At 41.0% G+C, this 23,890-nt stretch overlaps 1 protein-coding gene across 1 annotated transcript; it reads left to right on the forward strand.

Moving 5' to 3' along the window:
* The first annotated feature begins 11,562 nt into the window (after window positions 1–11,562).
* Window positions 11,563–17,540, forward strand: LOC133278239 (uncharacterized). The gene is given in 7 exon segments (XM_061470751.1): window positions 11,563–11,655; window positions 13,568–13,817; window positions 14,167–15,452; window positions 15,494–15,677; window positions 15,680–16,105; window positions 16,108–16,730; window positions 16,809–17,540. Coding segments are annotated over 7 exon segments (3,594 nt in total).
* The last annotated feature ends 6,350 nt before the right edge of the window (window positions 17,541–23,890 follow it).

Here is a 23,890-nt window from a genome sequence, read left to right on the forward strand (position 1 = left end):
GGTGTAGGACCTTGCACTTGGCATGGTTAAACTTCATGAGGTTGGCATCAGCCCACTTCACAAGCGTGTCAAGGTCCCTCTGGATGGCATTCCTTCCCTCCAGCGTATCAACCGAACCACACAGCTTGGTGTCATCGGCAAACTTGCTGAGGGCGTACTCAATCCCACTGTCCATGTCAGAGACAAAGATGTTGAACAGGACTGGTCTCAACACCAATCCCTGAGGGACACCACCCATTACAGGTCTCCAGCTGGACGTTGATCCATTGACCACAAATCTTTGTGTGCGGCCATCCAGCCAGTTCTTTATCCACCGAGTGGTCCACCTATCAAATTGATGCCTCTCCAATTTAGAGACAAGGATGTTGTGTGGGACAGTGTCAAACGCTTTGCACAAGTCCAGGTAGATGACATCAACTGGTCTATCCCTGTCCATCAGTTCTGTAGCCCTATCATAGAAGGTCACCAAATTGGTCAGGCAGGATTTCCCCTTAGTGAAGCCATGCTGGCTGTCACCAAGCACCTTGTTGATTTTCATGTGCCTTATCATGCCTTCCACGAGAATCTGCTCCAAGATTTTGCTAGGCACAGAGGTGAGACTGACTGGTCTGTAGTTCCCTGGGTCACCCATTTTCCCCTTCTTGAAAATGGGGGTTATATTTCTCTTTTTCCAGTCATCGGGAACTTTACCTGACTGCCATGAATTTTCAAATATGAAACTTCATACTTGAAAGCAACTTCATTCATTGACAGTGTAAACATCAGACTACACTCAGAATCTTCTTGATCTTTACTGCCGTTTGCAACCTGCATTTTGCACCTTGTTTGTGTTGCTAGGGGTGTTTTGCTCTCTTATGTCCACTGAGCCAGCCCATGGCAGGTTGGAGGAAAAGACGGGTACCAAGGAGGCAAAAAATATGTCACTTACTGGTTCCCCTGATGTGATGGAGAGTGTAAGTATTATCAGTGGAGAAATGATCAGCTGGAAGCAGCTTCCCATAACAATGCCTGTGATATTGTCAGCCTGTACAGATGTGTTACAGAATAGAGGCAAATCATATAGCAGCCTCTGTAAAATGAGAGTGAAAATGAGCATGGTATCAGCCCAATTCAAATTCATGCATGCAGAGTCAAAAAGGGATGTATAGACAAGGCCATCATCAATTGATTAATTAGTTAACATTTTAATCAAGACCTGAGTAAACAGATGATGGTGTGTGTTGAAGGTCTGAGCACTTTTGTCAGGCATGGTCTACATAAAGAAGGAGGTAAGTTCCAGGCTGCTGTGTTAATCACCTCCCAGAACTCACTGATTGTTTAAGAATCACAGCTTCCTCCATTACCTCAGCTGTGAGAATGCAAGATACCACCAGAGTGGGAAAGAAAGCAGTTAAATATACAGCTGTGGCATGAAGTAACTGCTTCTCCAATTCTCTTTTGCATATTCCCAGAGGGTATTCCAAGAAAGTAGACCAACCCCATTTTTTGCTCAGTCTTAAATTATTGAACATACTATACAGTAAACCATTAACCAACAGAAAAAGTGGTTAAGAAAAAGACTTGCACGTATAAAAGAACTGGATATTTTTTAGAAGAAGGAGAAAGTACTTTGTCTTTTCTTGTGTGTAAGACAGATATGTTTTTATTTAAAAATACAAGCTTTTTCATCTTATGAGTCTCCAGTTCTGAGTATGGGAAGGATCATTATGGGGATCACAAATGCCATGAAAGTCAATTTCCTTTTTATAAGATCTCTCTCTTTATCCTAAAAGGCTCTTCTAGAATGTAATGTTAATTCATGCAGTGCATGGAAATGCTAACAACTCTAATGCTTCTCACACTAGTGGTACGTCTGCACTGCAGATCCAAGGCGTAACTGCTGTTCACAGAAATGTCTCAATTGGAAAGCAGTAAAGCTACACCAGAGCAAGATGCATTCAATAAGTAGCCAGGAGCTGAAATGGATGGCATCATAATTCTGCTGCTAGTGGTCTGCAAAATATTTCTGCATATGCTGTCACTACTGGTATTACTGATTTAATTATCTTAAGTCAATTTGGGCTAAGAGAAGGGAAAAAGACCAAAACCTCTGCGTGGGAGTATGCTAGCCATTCCCCAGCACAGATGTACCCACAGTGCCACAGTAACTACAGCCTGGCATTTGCTCTTCCTCCCTCCTGCCTGCTCTGCCTGCCCCATGATTCCCTGAAGGGCCCCAGGAGCGCCAAGGAAGGATTGCAGAAAGTGGTGGGGCACAGGGAGAGGTAGCTCCACTAGGAGGTAAACACTAAACATTGAAACACTAAGAATTAGGCTGCTTTAAAAGCAGTCAGAATGCATGCAGTGGACATATTTCCAAATGGCTGACATTCTGCTAATGGCAGTAAAAAGAGCAATGAAACAATAGAGTAGGACCTTAAAAAGCACAGCTACTTCACACCACTGCTCACCCTGCTGACCTGAAACAAGGTTAAGGTTGCTGGCACCTCAAAATCCAGCCTGACCACTGAGACAATGAACCCACAGTAACTTCCAGACCACTGACAAAAATGCCATGTCATGTCAGTGCTGAGCTATGCATATGAGAGGATGAATGAATTATACAGGGCTTTTTGAATGCATCTGTGCAATCAGTGAGAAGCAGTTACATAATCTCTGCTTTTGGATGAAGGGGAAAGCGTTTCTCTTCAGCACAGTTCACCCAGGGACAGGTTCCATGCAGGAGGGTGTTGACAGGCTCCCTTGTAAAAAATACAGAAAATAAAGAGACATTTTTCTCTGCAATTCTCAACAATCTCTCATGAAGGCCAAATCCTAGATCCTGTGTCAAAAAACAACAGCTTTTAGGCAAAGGATCTCAACAGACACAGGAAAGCCACCAAAGCATTGTGGCTGTAGGTCTCCTGCAGGTTGTGCAGTAATTTCTCCCTTTTGCAAAGAAGAAAGCCTGAAAAATAGACATACTTTCTTACAGATCCCCATTCCCAAAGTTACATTCCCTTTTGCACTCTGGCAGGTACTTTACAAACCTCTGTGGCACACAGGAGTGGTGACCCTTAGCTCCTATTTTGTTCTTTAGGAGAACTATTTCCATACTGCTGCCCACAGAGCTTCCTGCATTCACAAATGAAACAGTATCTGTCTGATAGCTTGCAGATACAGGACGACAAGCACATAAAATCACCCCCGGTGCAAGGAACGTTCCCGTGGCTACGTTGCAATGCACACTTCACACAGTGGCTGCTGATACCTCATGACTAATAGCAGTGACAGACATTTTTTCCAGTTGCTTTCAGAAGCTGCGAACAGATGGACAGAGAACTGAGATTTCTCTTTTGAGACTTCTGCTTAATATTTGGAAGAGAGGGGGAAGATGCTATTCCCAGAGGTGCCAGCAGAAAGAGGTTTATCTCTGAGTAGAGAAAAGCAGCTAAAGAAACTCCCATTCAGGTACTGAACTGCAGAAACTACATGCCATTTATCAGTGGAAAATCCACAGTAAAGTGTGCTAGCCCTGTTAGAGACATTTTTTTTCTCACCTCTGCAGTAGGTTACCATGAGTAACAACATGGACAATTACTATAACTCAGCTACCTGTGGTGGCTTGATTTAGAAAATCACTTTGTGTTTTCAGAAGCTAAGCTGCAGGAAAAAGTAATTCCTTCTTACATCTATACACGTTTGTTTGTATACACTTTTTTGTGCTACCTGTGTGACAAGAGAAAACTTACCCAAAAATGTTCCAGGTACTAATTAAAATTTTTCACATAAAACCTCTGTGGCTGCCACTACTGTTCTCTGAATCTGAATCTTTGTTCTGCCTCCTTCCTGTAGCTGAATGCCTGGTTAAACCTGTTGCAATTCTTCTACTGTTTTCTGAATAAAGCTGGCAAGACAGCAGATTTTGGTGTTTACTTACAGTACTATTTAAAAATTAGGGATTCACTAGAGAAATCTCTGCTGCTGTGTCTTGTTGCAGATGGACTCCAGCCACTGAGCAGAACCCAGTGGAGCAGCAGCACGTGTGTTGTAAAGCAGTCTATTCATATTTCATAGCTGGGAAGAGGAAGCTTTCTTCCTATTTGTTTTTAGCCTAGAAAGAAATAGACAACAACAACAATGATGATAGTAATAGATATATCTTAGTATGGACCAAAGCCCTATTGGGAAAAAAAAAACAACACAACAGTGAAAAATTACCTCTGTCTCAGGCTTCTGTTTCTGTCCTGAATTCCTCATTTCTTTTTTTTTATACTTATCTTCTTAACTTGCCATTCATTATCAAAATAATATCACAAACCCAATAAGAACCTAACTTCGCAGGAAGTAGTAAGAATCCAACCACTAGTAGGAGCTTCCTGTTTATTTTTCGTATTTCTAAAACAATCTGTAAGGAAGAGAATTATCTCTCTGTCTGATGCTCCTTTTCCTCTCCACCTTTACCCTGCAGTAATTGACCCAGAGGATCCAAACCTTCAAATCCTCTATGCCCATTGCACTGCCGATAGACTTACAGTCAACAGAGCCATTCCCAGTGGTTAACAGAGTTAATGTTTGTAGAGCAAGGCGCTGGTGCTGTGCACCAGCTTGGAGGTCATGCCCCTCAGGGTAGGCACAAGGCTGAGTCCCCAGGTCACCACTCAGCATGAGAACATGCAGCTGTGATGAAATACCATTCTGAAGAGGGCATCTGGAATAAGAGGCCCATTATAAGCTCTGAGCTTCTGAAAGGCTCAGAGAAGAATCAGAAGCTTTGGGTCATGATAAGAAATTTTAGCTTATACCCCACCACTCTGGAGCAGAGATGCAGAGCCTGGGACAGCTGCTAGCGATTAAGCAGGAGATCAACATGAAAATTCAAGGCAAGATGGCTACAGCTGGTATATGAAAAGGTCAGAGTATTTAAGCAGAACAGTAGGTGAAATGAAAAAATACTGGCTGCCTTGGATGACCGCCTTCAGGGATAGGAGGCTAAGAAAACTCTTTTAATGTATGAGGCTGATGGGACAAATGCAGAACCATATTCTGGTTCATAGATATTAAAGTGTTTTTTTTTCCTGTCAGTTTGTTTAGCTTTCTCTGTCTGTCACTATGGTTTTTTTTCAGTAGTAAAACATTTCCCAAAGCTGTAATCACTGCAAAAACTGGCTAGTAATTTGCATGGCCATGTGCAGAAACCTGGACATGCAAATTCAGTAAGTGAAAAGGACTTGCTAGTGAAAGCAGCACTGAAGGACTTGAAAAGAGAGAAGGCCAGACATTTTCTTGTGCCTGCGGTTCTAGGAAAGGGCTCAGGACCTTACTGCAAAGAGAAACAAACGGAAAAGTCTTTGAGAATGACAGAGAACATAGAAGGAAGAGGAAGAGGAGGAAAGAGAAAAGGGAAAAGAAAAAAGATAAAGGAAAAAGGAAAAGAGAAAAAAGGAAAAGAAAAAAAAGAAAAAGGGGAAAAGGAAAAAGGCAAATGTCAGACAAGGAAGTTATGTCTATTTAGTTAGAAATAAAATTAGGTTTGATAAAATTCAACATAAAGTTGAACTTGTAAAGGTAATTAAAGCTTTCCACCACCACTGCTACATGCAGAAAGAAAATAACAAAAAAGAGATAGGACAGCCCTCTGCAAGGCTAAAATAAAGATTATGGTGAATCTACACGTGTTCCAAAATAAAATGAGTATTTTAATTTGATATTTAAGAAAGAAGATGATGCTGGAAGTGGAAACAGAGAATGTGAATAGGATATAGAAAGGGAAATTATAGCCCAAGTAGCAAGATTAGGGCTAAATATACTCTTTGAAAGGTATTTATTACTTATACACAAAATAGGTTTTTAGAGGTTGGTACCATGCAACAAGATAACATTATCAATAGTGCCTGTATTTAAAAACAGGAAAATGCTGATTCAGCTGCTAAACTGTGGTTATATGGTGATCATATGTAGCAGGTTTTGCAGCAGTAAAGATGTGATAACCAGCAAGCAGTAAAGATAAGCAATAACGATGTCGTGAGTGGCTCCTTGGGAGTGTTTCTGCTGAACATCATGGTCAGTCTAGTGAGTTTGTTTTAAAAAAGTATTAGCACTTACGCAGTTTTTGTCTTTTACTGATTGTATTGTAAAATTTTCACAAATTCTTAACAGTCCTCTGTAGCTCCCACCTAGAGGTTTTTTCCTCACCCTTTGTTAATAGCTACAGAGGGTAAATTTTGATAGAGGGGACCTTACTGTACACTGTGGGCACTTCAGTACAATTTAGCAGTGCAGTGATTGCTCTACTTTTCTCTCCTGCTTTGTATTACAAGGAAGTTTTACTTTGTTTCTGTATTGATACCCATAATGCATCATTAGAAGCCCTGGTTGGTGGCAATTTATGTACACCTGATTACTTAGTAAGTCTGATCTCTGTGAGGTCGAGGCTAATCTGTTCTAAAATCCAGACCTTCTGCTTTTGTTTAATATAGCCCACAGAGATTAAAATGGGATTAGAGCTCATCTGATCGGGAGAGTAACATCTGCAGATGAACTCTTCTACTATTCTTTTGCAAAAATCACTCTGTAGAAACGGTGTCTTGCAGTGGTCCTGGGTCCTGTACATCAAAATATATAAGGCATTTGTTTGGTGGTTTTGTCCCTGTGACAATTTTGAAACCAGACTTTATTGTTTTCTGGTGCCAGATCTGAATTGTTACTCTATGTATGAAATACATGGATATGGATATCAGAATGGTTTTGTGTTTGTTTTTTTTTGAGGTTTTGTTTTTTTTTTTTTTTCATCTCCATGTATTTTCAATTTGCTACAGCAATAAAACTAAAGTGAATTTAAATAACTAGGAATTATCAAGATTTAAATTTAATACTGTGTTTAAAATTTCTGCTTTATTAGCTGTTTTATTACCAACTTTTCTTTTCATATGTTTTCTCTTCTTTAAATACATGGAAGTACTAATTGTGCAGCACTAAGATGTTTTCAATTCATCTTGATTGAACATCTACATTATAGGTACCACAGAAACAAGCATGTCTACATGATCCAAGTAATAAGCCTCAACTCGATTTGTGATAAAGCCAAACATAAGGATTGCCAAACACCAAATTAAACTAACAGTACTCTTGTGTTATTTTTTTCCAGTATTTTCAGTAAAAGCATTCTTCTGTAGTATTTTCAATCTCAACATAATACTTTTATGTTAAAGATTGTGATGTGAGCATAAAAGTGGAAGTCAAAAGGCAAATTTATTTGGTCAGTATGTTCTATTTATTCAAATTCTATGAAATGCAGGAATAATAATATAACTGTGAATGCTAATGATAATATACAATATCATTGGTAGCATGCAGAGGAAAGCTGTAAAAGGAGAGAATTCTGAAAGTGCTATTTGTGCACAGAGGGGCTGCTTGGATGCTCTCCTGGATTTCAGCCTGCTCTAGGTGAGGTCATGCTGTAGCTAAAGTAATTAACAAGGTCACTCTCACCTGCTCAGTATAAATCTGGAATAAGTCTGTTGATGTGTGGAACTAGAATGACTGGGAAAACCTGGTTTGCAGTACTGCCCATGGCAGAAATTGTTCCAGGTTATTCTGCAAGTAGATTTCAAAACTTGTTAGCTTTGGGAGAATCCTTGGCCATTTCAGCCCACTGTACTGAGTGTATCTTCTGGGTGGTGTTCCTAACAGTGGTGTAAAAATAATCAAACAACCAGGGTTAGATCCCTACTTTCCCTTGCAGTTAAGGTTTATCTTTGGAACTGTTTGGGTATCAGAGCAAAGAAAAACCCCTTAAAAGACAAAAGTGCATGTTAAAGAGTTGATTCAGTTCTTAAAAAATTTCAATGGAAGCAACAGAAGGTACTTTTTAGTGGCATGTGTAATTACATTTTCCTAACCATATGGGATGAACTCCCATATGCTTTTACTTGGAGAGACAGTGCATCCATTGAAAGTATCAAGTGTCTCACTAGATAAGAATATCAGCATAGTTCATAAAATTTAAGATTTTAATTTTCTTTTTCAGGAAGTTCAAAATTTATAATCTTAGAGTATACAACTGTATGAGTACATGAAGACAGGCTGAGAAAGTTGGGGCTGTTCAGCCTGGAGGAGAGAAGGCTGCGTGGAGATCTCATAGCAGTCTTCCATATCTGAAGGGGGCCTATAGGGATGTTGGGGAGGGACTCTTCATTAGGGACTGTAGTGATAGAACAAGGGGTAACGGGTTAAAACTTAAACAGGGGAAGTTTAGATTGGATATAAGGAGGAAATTCTTTCCTGTTAGGGTGGTGAGGCACTGGAATGGGTTGCCCAGGGAGGTTGTGAATGCTCCATCCCTGGCAGTGTTCAAGATCAGGTTGGACGAGGCCTTGGGTGATACACTTTATTGTGAGGTGTCCCTGCCCATGGCAGGAGGGTTGGAACTAGGTGATCTTAAGGTCCTTTCCAACCCTAACTATTCTATGATTCTATGAAGATAAAAAAGCAGCATTATTGCTGCCATCAGCTCATTGTACAAATTTCCCATCTCTCTCTGAGTAGTTACCTTTCATTCCCACCTTATCAGAAAGCACAGTTAGTTAATTTTTTTTCTGGCTATGATACATGTTAAGTTTGTCCTTGAAGATTGCTTTTGTCACTTGTAACTCTTCAGAAATATTGACATGGTAAAGGATGTAGGCATTTATTTTTCACTGGTTTTGAAAGGCCATAAGAACCTGCAAAGTTATTTTATTTACCTTGTTATTATAGAAAAGGTTTTCTATGACTCAGAAATATTAACCTACTCCATTAGATTGAACCATACAACAACTGTGATTAGTGTGATAATGAAAAGTATAGTTACTGAGTAACAAACATTTTGAAGTCTTGGTGCCCACAGGTTGCCCAGAGAAGCTGTGGCTGTCCTATCTCTGGCAGTGTTCAAGTCCAGGTTGGGCGGGGCTTTGAGCAACCTGGTCTAGTTGAAGATGTACCTACTCATGGCAGGGGAGTTGGAACTATATGAGCTTTAAGATCCTTTCAAACCAAAACTATTCTACAATGTTTTCTTTCTTAATCACGAACCCAGAAGACCACATGAGCATTGGACCTGCATATGCATGTAGAGGAAATACCTTTTAAAAGGGCCAAAGCAGTAACCACTTTTATCATCAGGAGTGGAAGATACATACTATATTGGACATTGTCTCTGAAATTATTTCCTAAATGTAGTTTCCCTGTCTTGATTGCTTTCTGTATGATGTGAAAAGCAATGCAGATTTGTTGGTTAGGAAGAAAAAATAAACTTCCTGCTGTTCTAAGTTTGCAAATAGAGTCTTTTATTTTCTTTTTATACTTACAGAAAAAAAAAGCAACTGATGCCAGACTTTGAAGATAGTTAGCATGTTAAATCATATGATAGAATCACTAAATCATGGTGTGCCACTACAGAGGTTTTTGGTGACAGCAATTTGAAAATTGGAATACGTTGTTAAATTGATGGCTGGAATCTGTCAATTTGCGGAATCATGAAAAAAAGGGCAAAGCTGCACCCAATAAAAAGAAACTATTTGGAGTTATAGGAGCTGTCAGATGTTTACATATTTATGATGGAAATTAATGGTTGCAAACTACAGGAGTGTCACATAGATGGAGCAAAAGAATAGCTGATACATTTGCTTTCAGAAGGAGAAGGGAGAAGATACATGAAAAGACATGCTGTAGCACATGGGAGAGCCCAAATTTAGCAATTCCCACATCGACATAGCCCAGGCTGTCACGTTCCATAGGGGAAAAAAAAAAAATACACCTCCTGAAAGTCCCAGCAACTGAACTAGACACTTAGAGATCAAATGAAAAGGGTTAGAAAGCTTAATTTGTGGACTAACAATAGGTATTTGACAGTTCATGCTATAAAATGTTTAAGCAGTAATTTGCTTTGGAAAAAGCAGGTATGAATTGGGAGCTAAAGCTTTAAGAAAATCAGGAAATCTCATGTAGGTCTGCTGTAGTAGTCGAACTATTACTTAGAAATGCACATGTTCTTCCAGAGCATTGGGACCTGTAACTATCTGTGTTCATTGGTGTCTGAATACATACAGTCTCCCTCCCAGACTTCACAATAGTGTGATGTGTGATAAGTGGAGAGAGCCATGTCTCTCTGCATGCAGTTGCCTTCAAATTGCCATGCGGCAACCATGGGCTGGGCAGCATCTCCATGCCTGCGAGAAGCAAAAGGGGAGCAGGGCTCCTCTTTGCCTTGTGCCTCTCCTCTGCAGAGCACGAGCCTGTAGCCTGTGCCAAGCCATGGCTGCTCAACCTCCTATGGATCTTTGTGACTGCCCCAGAAGCTCTGTCTGACCAGCCATGAAAGCTGCAAAACCACCTAGCATTTCCTCCTTCAATCTCCATTTCATTCTTCATATGTGCCGTAGAGCCTGTAGTACTGCTGTGAAAGGGGAAGAACCCTGGCCATTATCAGTCTCCTTGCAGATCCACTAACGCATTAAGGCTTTTATTCCCCTCTGAGACACATGGCATATGTGGTCTTCTCATTTATGGGGAATTTGAGTGGAGAGCAGAGAGAGACTGTTTGGCACTAAAGTGTGTTGATTTATTAAGAGAAAGCATTAATTTCTGTTCCAAATAAAGTTTCAGAAAATTGCCTTTAAAGATGAATGAAGCATGCCCACACCAAGAAGAGTATAACATGTCTGCTATTTAGTTTTGGTTTTTAAAATATATTAATCAGCAGTTTAACAAAATTATGGACAGAATGTGTCTGATGTGAAAACAAATTCAGTAAACAATTACACTTCCAGTTTCTATTGCCAGAAAAGTCTTTTGTTTTGTAAGTAGCATCACAAGCAGCCAACCTCTCCCTCTCACTCCCGCAGAATAAAACATCAAGCTGGAGATGTAGACTATTGTACAAGAGGGTTAGGTAAATTGTACAGGGGGGTTGTACAAGGTGGTATCGCTTAAGTTACATAGCTTGCTGAACAGAGATGTCACTCAGCAAATACCTCTCGTGCCTCATCAGGCAGTACCAGAACATAACCTCCTAATAAGCAAAATGGTTACTTAAGTTTCAGCAAAAACCATTTGGACATAGACCAGACTCATACAGGCTCCTAAAGAGCATGCGTGAGGACCAAGGGGGAAAAGTTCAGGCCTGAGGAAGACTCGTTTACTTCATCTGAAGACCCCTGCCCATGACCACCAGGAGGCACTACACATGTGCAAAGGACCTTTGAGCTCATTATAATACGAAGCAGGGATAGGACATAAATATGCATAGACGTATTATGTAACCTAATGCATATGTAGTACTTTAGAAGATAAATGTAGAGGAAATGACACTGAGGTGCGCATGCCTTTGGAGGAGTAATCCCCCACGCGTCTTCAGCTGAATAAACGCATACCTACTTTACAACTTTAATGAGTTGTGGATTCTATTCCGACATCAATTTGGCGAGCCAGCCAGGAGAACGTCTGTTTGGCTGCAGGATCAGCGGAGGGGTGGACATCCTAGGCGCCCCAGGCCACTTGCTTGGGGGAGCTCTGCTCCTCTTCCGCTCACTGCAGGGACAGACAATGACCTGCGCAGGCAGCAGAAAAATGGTATGCTTAAACTTTGTTGATAATTTTGGAGGGTCTGTAAGTTGTACGCTTGACCTGGGGCTGCTGGTAAGGTGTGCAGAGACGTCTGGTGCACAGCGTAGTTCCCTTGGTAGGTAGGGCTTGCAAGCACGAAAGGATTCACCAACCCATAGAGTGGCCGCTAGCAACCCTGGGAGTGGGTCGGGTGAACCCAGGGATTCGTATGCTGATAGAGCAGCAGTTTGTATTGGATGAATCCTAAGAGCTCGTGGGCTAAGAGAGCCTGCCGATAGAGCGGCCAAACATCAATCGAGCTCCAGGTTTCACTGAAGGGTGCAAGAATCCATCTGGTGGTAAGCGGAACCCGGTATGAATGTGTGGGATCCCTAATGTAAGTGGTTTGTGTGACTGAGACGTGGCATAGCTACGAAGCGAATGCAGAGTCCCAATCCGCAGTTCTGTATTCTCCACAAGGGGAATGGCTGGAAACGGATGAAGTGTTTATGTTGTCTGTCCTGTCTGGTCATATATGTTATAACTATAAGCTGCTAAAAAGCTGGGGGGGGAGGTAAATTACCCTTCCTTCAGTGAATAATACTGTGAAAAATACTCACTGATTCAAGGGAAGAAGGGGTCTCATTTCTTGTCTTGCAAAATCCATCTGTAGTCATTAGGCAGCTTAAGAATTGGGGAAGGGTACAATTACCCCTCCCACAGTGGTTAGCTTTACGACAGGTAGCAGATCCTGAATTTTTGGTGCAACCAAAGAGCAGACCCTTTGATACTCAAGAGGGATCCCGTGTGTACCCTGTTGAAATTTTACTCTGTACTATAAGTGGCATTTTTGCATGGATAATATGGCAGTGTCCACTGTGTGAGTTTTACAGTCATTCACAGGAGCAGTGGATTTGGAGATACGGTTTTGGGCGTAGTTGGAAATACTGGGGAACTCACCACACTCACCCTGAGGGATATCATTTGGGACCCAAAATATACGGCTTGGTTTGTGGAAATAGTCACAAAGTCCCAAGAGCTTTCTGGGAAGTAAGGGCAGATCACTGGATTAGAATTTGCAGGAGATATCAAAGGAAGTTAAGGGGAAGAAATATCTAAAGTGAAAATGGGGGCAGGTCAGAGCAAGAAAATTTTGAAAAAGAGCCCTTTAGGGTGTATTTTGGCACATTAGAAGGAGATCATAGGACCCAGGGGCATGGAAAATAAGAGGACCTTAATTAAATATTGCAATCAATGGTGGCCTCTTTGTAAGTGAGAAGATGGAGTAAAGTGGCCACTTAACGTGACACTGGGTTATAACACTATGTTATAACTAATGCTGTTTCTGAGGAAAGAAGGGAAATGGGATGAAGTATCTTATGCGGATATGTTTTTCACCCTCCAAAACCACCCGGAGTGCCAGAGAGCTTGTGGAATGATACCTCCCCAGGATCCCCTTGTTTTGGCCATGGAAAAAGAGACAAGAGACAGCCAAATTAAGCCCAAACGCTGCTGTTCCTCTTGTGATATTGGTCAGTGTTGTACCAGACAGGAAAAGGTCCAGCACCATGATACAGAGCAAGAATTAATAGATGTCTTTAAGCCTCCACCAAAGAGACGGGAAAGCACAGGGTCAGAAAGTTCAGAAACTCCCTCAGAAAGTCCAGTTTCCTCACGAGCATGACATAAACAAGTTTTACAGGCACCCCTTCGGGAAGCAGTGGGACCGGAACGAAATACCATGTTAATAAAGGTGCCCTTCACAACATCAGATCTAGAAGCCTGGAAAAAGGTAGCCAGAGATTATCGTAATGATCCAGTTAATGTTACAAAATATTTACAGTTTTTAGTGAGGCAGCACAATCCAGACTGGAACGATATACAGCTACTATTAGAGGCAATGACAGAAACTGAAAAACAATTAATTTTAAAAACAGCAAGTGATCTGGCTGAAGACTATTACGAGACTAGACAACAGGATGTTAAAGAATTTTTCCCTCTATAGGACCCTAAATGGGACCCTAACCAATCGGCTGAGCGAGAAAGGTTACAGGCATATCAGGAGCGGATCATTAAAGGGGTGGAACGAGCCATCCCAAAGAGCATAAACTGGTCAGCATTATATGCTGTAAAACAGGGCCCTTCGGTGTCACCTTCCAAGTTCTTAGATCAGCTCAGAGATGCAATGTGCCCACACACACCACTAGATCCTAGCTCAGAAATAGGAATACAACAACTTGTGTCGTTGTTTCTGGGTCAGTCAACTGGGGATATTAGAAGAAAGCTGCAGAAACTACACCCAACAGAGGGAAGAAACTTAGAAGTGTTGCTGGATGAAGTTTGGAGCGTGTTCAGTAATCAGGAAGAAGGTTATAAACAAGGAATGCGAAGATTAGTAGCAGTTGTGGAAGAAGGAAGAAATAGAAGAACTGAGACAGAAACCACAGCTAGGAAGACAACAATGTGCCTTATGCCGAAAATTTGGACACTGGAAAAATGAATGCCCAAGAAACAGGGAAAATCAAAATCACCAGCATAAACCAGCCAAGAAGCGGGTAGTGGCACATGTAGATGATTGACAGGGACTGGGGGAATCCTCCCTAGTGGATCCACTGGTTATAATAAAGCTAGGGGATGAAAAAGAAGACATAGAATTTTTAATAGACACTGGGGCAACATATTCAGTTCTGAATAAGGCATTGATACCTGTAGGAGGAGACTACATTACTGTAAGAGGGGCAACTGGCCAAAGTGAAAAAGCATACTTTTGTAAGCCACTAAAGTATCAATTGGGAAAGCAATGGGGCATTCATGAATTTTTATGTATGCCCAATGCTCCAAAGGCTCTCCTGGGGAGAGATTTATTGGAACAATTAGGGGCCACTATTACCTTCAAAGGAGGCGAGATCGCCTTGAAAGTAAATGATCAGCAGTACATAGAAATGTTAAGCCTAGAACTGATCACACACCAGGCAGAAGAAAAAGTCAGGGAAGATACATTAGATCAAGTATTCCCGGGAGTATGGTCCTCAAACGGAAGAGCCAAAAATGCACCCCCGATACAAATTAAGCTCAAGGAGGGAAAACAACCAGTTAGGATTAAACAATACCCTTTAAAAAAGGAAGATAGGGAAGGATTTTGTCCGATAATTGAAAACTTTCTACAGTTAGGATTACTAAAAGAGTGCCAATCCGATTTTAATACCCCTATCTTACCAGTCCGTAAGCCTGACGGATCATATCGGGTGGTACAGGACTTGAGAGCTGTTAACAAAATCACTGAGGATCTTTACCCGGTGGTAGCGAATCCATACAACTTACTAACTTGCTTAACTCCCGAGCTAACTTGGTTTGCTGTTTTAGACCTTAAGGACGCCTTCTCTTGCCTCCCTCTCCATGAAACCAGCCAGAAAATTTTTGCATTCGAATGGGAAAACCCCAAGAGTGGGAGCAAAACCCAGCTCACATGGACGGTGTTGCCTCAGGGATTTAAGAACAGTCCCACCCTGTTTGGAGAACAACTTGCCAAAGACTTAGAGTCTTGGGAAGCTCCACTGGATGAAGGAAGACTACTGCAGTATGTGGATGACATCCTAATTGCCACCCGGACAGAAGAAGGTTGTGTGGCTTGGACGGTAAGCCTCTTAAATTTTTTGGGACTCCAGGGATATAGGGTGTCTAAGAAAAAGGCTCAAATAGTAAGACAGAAAGTAATCTACCTGGGCTATGAGGTTAGCGCTGGACAACGAACTCTGGGACAGGAGCACAAAGAAGCAATATGTCAAACCCCAAAACCTCAAACAATAAAAGAACGACGAACTTTTCTGGGCATGACAGGGTGGTGCAGATTGTGGATTTATAACTATGGACTGCTTGTAAAGCCTCTATATGCACTCATTACTAATGGAAACAGAAATCTCCAGTGGACAAGGGAAGCTACGCAGGCCTCCCGCCAGATAAGTGTGCTCTTATGTCAGCTCTGGCTTTAGGGCTCCCAGACGTAAGTAAACCATTCTTTCTGTTCTCCCATGAGAAACAGGGGATTGCTCTGGGGATACTAGCACAGAATCTGGGTCCATACCGACGAGCAGTTGCTTATTTCTCCAAGCAATTAGACACAAGGGATGGCCTGGTTGTCTTAGAGCTGTCGCAGCAGTCGTGCTAATTATCCAGAAAGCACACAAATTCACTTTGGGCCAGAAAATGACAGTGCTAGTATCTCACACAGTGTCTGCCGTACTGGAAGTGAAAGGTGGGCACTGGCTTTCTCCTCAGAGATTCCTGAAATATCAAGCCATCATGGTAGAGCAAGATGATGTTGAGATAGTGGTAACTAACATTGTCAATCCAGCCTCTTTCCTCAGTGGAAATGAAGGAGAACCTGTACATCGTGACTGCCTGGAAACCATTGAGGCCACCTATTCTTGCCGTCCAGATTTGAAGGATACTCCTTTGGATAGCCCAGAAACTTGGTTTACTGACAGGAGCAGCTATGTCATCAGCGGAAAGCGTTATGCTGGATATGCAGTTACTACCTGCAGAGGTAACAGAATCTGGACCTTTGCCTATAAACACAGAAAGCGGAACTGATTGCCCTGACCAGAGCCCTGGAATTGGCAAAAGGAAAGACCATAAACATCTACACAGACTCAAAATATGCATTCGGAGTCGTGCAGGTGCATGGCGCTATTTGGAAAGAGAGAGGACTGTTAAATTCACAAGGAAAAAATGTTAAACATGCACAGGAGGTATTAAGATTATTGGAAGTGGTCCAACTACCTGAGAAGGTAGCGATTATGCACACTAAGGCACACCAGAAGGTGAGCTCTGAATTAGAAGAGGGAAATGAGCTGGCAGACAGAGAGGCAAAAGAAGCGGCAAAAGGTGAGGTACCAACTGAAGGAGCACTAGTCCCTGATGGGAAGGTTTCCCTAGAAGGTAAGCCAAATTATAATAAGGCGGATCAAAAACTGATTGCAGATCAAAATGGAATATTCAATGAAGAAGGGTGGGCTAGCACACCACAAGGAAGAATAATTGTTCCCTCATCAGTGTTATGGTCCTTAGTAAAGAATGAACATCAAAAACCACACTGGGGAGCAGACACCTTACATAAATATTTAATAAGCAAGATTGTGGCCAGAAAATTATATGCCACTATTCAACAGGTAACTCGCCACTGTGATCTTTGCCTTCAGACAAATCCCAAAATTACTCCCAAGCTCAAAATGGGTCAAATTTGAAAGGGTAATGGACCAGGACAACAATGGCAGATCGATTTCACAGAACTGCTGAGGAAAGGGGGGTATAGACATTTGTTAGTATTGACAGACACCTTTTCAAGTTGGCCAGAAGCCTTTCCAACTAGGAGTGCAAAGGCACAAGAAGTGACCAAAGCACTATTACAAGAAATAATACCACGCTTTGGAGTTCCAGCCACTACATCTTCAGACAGAGGACCACATTTTATTTCAAATGTGGTACAATAAATTAACAAATATTTAGGTATTGATTGGCAACTTCATACTCCCTACCACCCTCAGTCAAGTGGTCAGGTGGAGAAAATGAATCATCTAATCAAACAACAAATTGTGAAATTGGGCCAAGAAGCCAGGCTACCTTGCCCCCAGGCCCTTCCATTGGCCCTATTGAGAATTCGAACTAAACCAAGAGCACAAGAGGGATTGAGTCCCTTCGAAATTCTATATGGAAGACCATATGGGGTTCAACAGGGAATGTCTCCCCAAGCGAGAGAAGAGACTATGAACACCTATATAACAGAGTTAGGGAAGCAGCTCAGGAGAATTGAAAAGCATGTGGCTGGAACTCGAAGCAGGGGATTGGATAGCCCAGTACATAATATACAGCCTGGAGATTATGTGTTTATAAAATCTTTCAAACCTATAGGAAAAGAGGATCTTGAACCAAGGTGGAAAGGACCATTCCAAGTATTACTCACTACCTTCACAGCTAGCTAGATTAAGGAGCAGAACGCCTGGATTCATCACACTCGAGTCAAAAAGGCTCCAAAGGCTCCTTGGAAAGTTACACCAAGCAGTAATGAACTGAAATTAAAACTCATCCGCATGAGATAAATGTATTGAGAAAAAATGTTCAGCAATCTAACCTGCAGAATTTTCGTCAAAGTTTTATGTATGATCATGCTATATCAAAAGGGGGAGGGAGCTACAAGTTGGGCTATACTTGATCCGATTTGGGACTTAGCTCTCCCTGGATACACAGGATACGTGGGATCAGAATCTGAGGTAAAACATCTAACCTTATCCATAGTAGTTTTCTGCGGTACTCAAACAATATACCCCTCTCCTTATGTGCCTCGGGAACAGATAATAATTCAAGGAACAATGGGAGAATCAGTCAGTATAGGGTGCCGATTAGATTGTGACAGAGATAATATGACATGTAACTCACTAAAATGTAGAAAAATAACTACCCACAAGAAACCAACTAAAATTAGTGTCCGGACTTCCCCGACTGACAAACAGAGACAGGAAACAATCTGTGAAAAATTAACTGAACCAGATTGCTGGCACAATTTCATGTTAATGCAGAATGTTGAGGTGGTTTGTCTATGGGCTCGTGACACGAGATGAATATCAAGTTTCTTCAAAATAAATGTTGGGCCTACTACCACCCCTGCCATCTCAACTACCTCTGCCAGCACTCAGGCTTCTACTAAAACCACTCAAACTTTAGGGGCTAGTGCCCCAGAACCCAAAATCTATGAAACTGGTCCATACATAATAAGGAACACAGGTCAACAACAAGTGATATTCAACCCAGAATGGTCTCTTAAATGGGTTGAATTACTGATGCAAACTAATACTTCTGAAATCCAATCAACCTCTTCTCCTTTACTGAAAATGTCCTTCGAGGGGTGGACAAAATGGACACAAAAACAGACACCCTTGAAGAGCAGGAAACGGATGGATTTGACTGGAATATTGGGAACAGGACTGGGGGTCCTAAATGGGATCGATTCGGAAATATTAATGAATAAACTAGCTGCTGCAACAAGTGCTTTGACAAAGCTTCAACAACCCTTACAGTCTTCTCTACCAGCATTAGGATCTAGCCAATGGCAGGTTTCAAAAGTATTAACAAAATGGAAAACAGGAGGAACAGGACCAAAAACTAATAATAGATGCACTTGGTGTGGACCAAGATAACGTATCCCTGGCTCTTAACTGTATACAAGCACAATTGTGGGTACAGTCAGTAATGGCCTTAATTATAAGAGAGGGAAGTGAAGGGGTTTTTCCTATGGACTTTTGGAAGGTTGTCTGGGATAATACTAATGATTTGGAAAGACAGCTTCAATCTTGGTGGACCCTGGTAAATTTCACCTATGACTCTACTATGGATATAGCTACAGCCTTTGTGCTTACAATATGTAATGTCACAGTTTACACTATTCATCCCATTATTGCGTTAGGATTAAATTATGAGAGAATGGTACTTTATCCTTCTGAACATAGGTTGTGGGCTCGAAAGGTAAATGAGAAATAGAAGACTATAAATTTAGAATCTTCTGTTACGCGAGAACAACAAGGATTCATCTGTGAAGGCAATGCCATCGAAGCTAGGGACATATGTCTTGACGTGGAACAGGGCATCTGCCATTTCGAAGTTCACCCAGATATAGCCCAAAAGACTATGCTTGTGTATATTGGCCAGGGCTGAGTATGCCTACAAATTGCTTGTGTTTCTTTGTGAATAGACAATGAATACGAAATGTTAACTGCTAAGAACCATTCTAATTTTTGTGTTTGTAACTTTGTTAAAATTATTGGATGTGACTTTATGTATTTAGCACCAGTTGCATCCCACCAATTGATAAAATCCAATTACACAATGTACCACAAATTATCACCTACCCCTATTGGAATGGACCTTACGTTGGTGAAACAATTAATAAAACATCCTGACCTGACAAACGTAACAAAAGAGGTCCAGGAAAATGGAAAGAAAACTCTAGTCACTGTTCATCATGACAAGGAAGAATTACGCAGAGTTTTATTAAGGGTAGGACAAGATGCAAGCCACCATTGGTGGGATGCACTTTTCAGATGGTCACCAACTGCAACTGGTATTCTAAATACGTTGTGTCACCCCATTGTTGTTCTTTTAATATTAGTTAGTATTAGGTTTTCATTATCTATACGACTGTTTATTTGGAACTGGTGAATGTTACAACGTGTAATAGTTCTGACCTGTTTATCAAATGCATACGGTAAGACGTTAAAGAATTGGTCAAAAGAAGAATTTGCCTGAAAAGTAAAAGAATTTACTTATTTTATAGAAAAGGGGGGAATTGATGTGGACTATTGTACAAGAGGGTTAGGTGAATTGTACAGGGGGGTTGTACAAGGGGGTTAGGTAAATTGTACAGGGGGGTTGTACAAGGGGGTATCGCTTAAGTTACATAGCTTGCTGAACAGAGATGTCACTCAGCAAATACCTCTCGTGCCTCATCAGGCAGTACCAGAACATAACCTCCTAATAAGCAAAACGGTTACTTAAGTTTCAGCAAAAACCATTTGGACATAGACCAGACTCATACAGGCTCCTAAAGAGCATGCGTGAGGACCAAGGATGAAAAGTTCAGGCCCGAGGAAGACTCGTTTACTTCATCTGAAGACCCCTGCCCATGACCACCAGGAGGCACTACACATGTGCAAAGGACCTTTGAGCTCATTATAATACGAAGCAGGGATAGGACATAAATATGTATAGACGTATTATGTAACCTAATGCATATGTAGTACTTTAGAAGATAAATGTAGAGGAAACGACACTGAGGTGCGCATGCCTTTGGAGGAGTAATTCCCCATGCGTCTTCAGCTGAATAAACGCATACCTACTTTACAACTTTAACGAGTTGTGGAGTCTATTCCGACATCACTGGGATAAAACTGAGTTATAGCTAGGTTGGCAGGCAGGATTTCAGAAACCACACCAAACCTCGGCAATTCAGGTAAATACTATGGCGGATTCATTCAATTTGAATTCTTAGGCTAGCTAGGCCACAGATTAAATCTAACAAAACATGTCTCCTGGGCCCCCCAGGAGGTGCTAGAAATCACTCACAGGGGGAACAATTTTGCCTAAGTAATTTTGGGGTTTGTATTTTGCCAAGCAAGCTCACACAAGCCACTTCAGTAGAGCTGGCTCTGTCTTGAAGGCACCTAAAACTTGAATTCTGTATAAACTTCTATACCAACCCAATTGTCTTTCAACCCTGCATGTGTCCAGCTCAAGCTTACTTTCCACACCTCCAATTCCCCCCCCGAGTGTCCCTTTAGTAAGGTACAGCCTTTGCTAAACCATGTTTCTGCGGGTCCCAAACATCTGTGCATTGATATATCTGTACATTGGTACAACAAAACAAACAGCCCCTATGCAAAGGAAAAGGTTTGGAGAAGTATATTTCCATGTAAAGCACGAAGCATCAATGTTCATGCTAGGAAAGGCCACACACATCTCTTATGTGGCTGGGCAGCTACAAATAATGACAGACCCAGTGCTTTATGCCTGAATGCCACTGTTGAACTGCTTGACCCTAAAAGTTCTTGCTGTACATGAGTGAATGAGGATATCCCCTTAACGGACAAAAGGAAGGAATTGGTTCAAAAAAGTAGATTTGATATTTGCCCTTCTTTTGCCAGGGAGGGATTTCCAGTCTTTTGCTTGAGCTTAGACACACAAAATCTCCCATGCAGCCACCCTTTTCCCCTAATTGTGCAAAACAGCCGCTGAACATGCTCTCCTGTTCATCCATTGTTCTTCCAAGATGTGACAACAAACTAATTCCTGAAGGAAAAAAAAATCATACTGTCATAGGCTGGCCTGCTTGATATCTGTCCAATAGATGCATGACAATTAGCAACACTGTTCTTAGACACTTATGTATCACTACCACATGCATTTTAAAAGAAAGAGGTACAGCTTCCAAACATTCTATTCTAGAACAAGTTATTTCAGATTTTAGGTTGTTCTTTTCTTGCACTATGCCATCAAGATGAGTAGAACCAACTTCTGGCCAGCAAAGGGTTGGCAATCATTTGCTCTGCTTGTTCAGGGAGAGCAGACAACTTGTATAGATCCTTGTTACTTGGGCCCTGCTGGAGGTGCCTCCAGGTGGATGGAGAGTACCACAAGACACCACTTATTTTTCTTATCTCCCCACAGGCACAGTCTGCAGAGGCAGACTTCCTTCTCCCTGTGCAAACCAAAGAGATGCTCTTAACCCTGAGCATTTGTGGCTCAAACTCTTTATGCAGGGTATATTAAGAAAAGCTTCTTTTTCAAACCTGAACTAGAGCTTGTGTGTTGGTGTTGACTTTAATTTTGTCGAAAGCTTTCCCTTGTAGCTTTTCCTTGTAACATCAGCTGCATTATCACCACAGTCAAAAAGGCTGTAAAGGCAGTCTCCTTTCTCCCACCATGGTGTAGTGCTCCCTTGAATCTTAGTTCCAGTGATAACATTGGTTAGTTCCACTTTCATCTCCTCAGCATTTTTATAAATTTGGCTAAAATAATGGATTTAAGGTTGTTGTAGTCTAATATCTAGCATAAAACTAGTCACTCACCTGAAGAAACATTGCATAATCAATGCTATACCTGCTGATGATTGATGTCATACCTGTTTCTTGCAAATCGGACTTCCAGTTGCAGAAATGATCATTGATGTATGTGATAGACTTCATAAGCCACAAGAATGTCCTGAGTTTTCTTTCTGTTGCTAGTACTGAAAAATACAAATCTTGTGTTTTTCTCTTGCTAGTGCTGAAAAAATCTTTTGTAACAAGTTTAAAAAGGGACCACCCTGTATTTTATGCCATACTTACAGCCCTTGGTTTAATTTTAACAATGTGCATACATGTTAAATGCAAAGATATCAGGAAAGGGGTACTGTTTCCCAGTGATTACAGAAATTGGTGAAGATCTGTACTCATTCTTGGCACTTAAATGGAGCTAAATGGAATACAATTTGTCACACATTAAGTATTTTAAAATATTATTTATATTTATATGCAATTTCATGTCTCTTAATCACAGATAAAAAGATAAAGCAATCTGTCACAAATCGGTAATAGTCAACAAGACAGTTCAAATCTGTCTGAAAGCAATGGGAAAACAAGTTTGAGCAGCACCTTCGAGCTCTTTTGGCATGAAATACTGATCACTGGAGATTACATTCAAGGTGGCACTGGCCATTTGGTATTTAGAGGGAGATTTTCAGATTCTGTAGGAACTGGTGCTGGTAGTCCAGTTGGAGACAGCTGCAAAAGTCAACATCTTTTAGATCTAACATACAGCAGAGGTTCTTGGCACTACGGATCACTTATCTGGGAAAAAAAACACCAAAAACAAACCTAAAACAAACCAGATCAAGTAATTGCATCTGTCTTCTTAAATTGTTCTTCATGTAAAAACATGTTACAGTGACCTTTAGAATGTCCAATGGGCAGTGCATTTTAGCTTTTTGAATATTTAAGCCACCTTCCAAATTATATCTCATTTGTTTATTTCTATCTTAGCCTGCACATTATACTGCATCATAGAATCATAGAATCATAGGATAGTTAGGGTTGGAAGGGACATTAAGATTATCAAGTTCCAATGATCAAGATGGATCTCAAAAAAACCAACAACCTTATAAGGTTAATTCCATATCCCATGACTGCACTGTCTTTTAAATCTTAACTATAGCAATAATTTTTTGCTCCTTCTCTTGAACTGCTGTGTTGGTCTATTTTGTTTGTCTGGTTCTTAAAAGAGCCACTGCAGTACACCAAAAAGATCACTGCACTTCATCTATGATCAGAATTATCCTACAGAATACAAGTTTGTAAGCTTGGGAAATTTGTCTAGGTTTTGAGATGAATTTCTGTAAAAAGCTTTTAATGAATGCAGAAGATTACACATACTTGAATTATTTAGTTTGTGGTAAAGAATCTTCCATTTAAAAAAACCTGCATATCTTGTCTTCTGAAAGCTTCTCAAAACACCAGTTTATTTCTGTTCCAATTTTTCTTTTATGTTCTGATTCCAGAGTCTCTTATTAGTTTGAAAGGTCTGTGTTTTTTTCAGTTGATGGGACTAATATCAAGGTGCTACTTTAAACCACTGTTTTGATTTCACTCTAAAATTCAATATACCATGACTCAGTGCTGTGACCACTACAAAATACAAAGCCCAGTATGTCAGCTATTCTTTGAAATAGTTTTGTTTCTATTACAATCACTGATGCTTTTGAAACTCTGCTGATGATGGGGCCTGTGGTCTATTGACCTTGTCATGT

Source organism: Pezoporus flaviventris, unplaced genomic scaffold (genome assembly GCF_033815535.1).
Source record: "Pezoporus flaviventris isolate CSIRO_AGI_PZ_B2104156 unplaced genomic scaffold, CSIRO_AGI_Pfla_v1 ptg000064l, whole genome shotgun sequence".
NCBI lineage: Eukaryota > Metazoa > Chordata > Aves > Psittaciformes > Psittacidae > Pezoporus > Pezoporus flaviventris.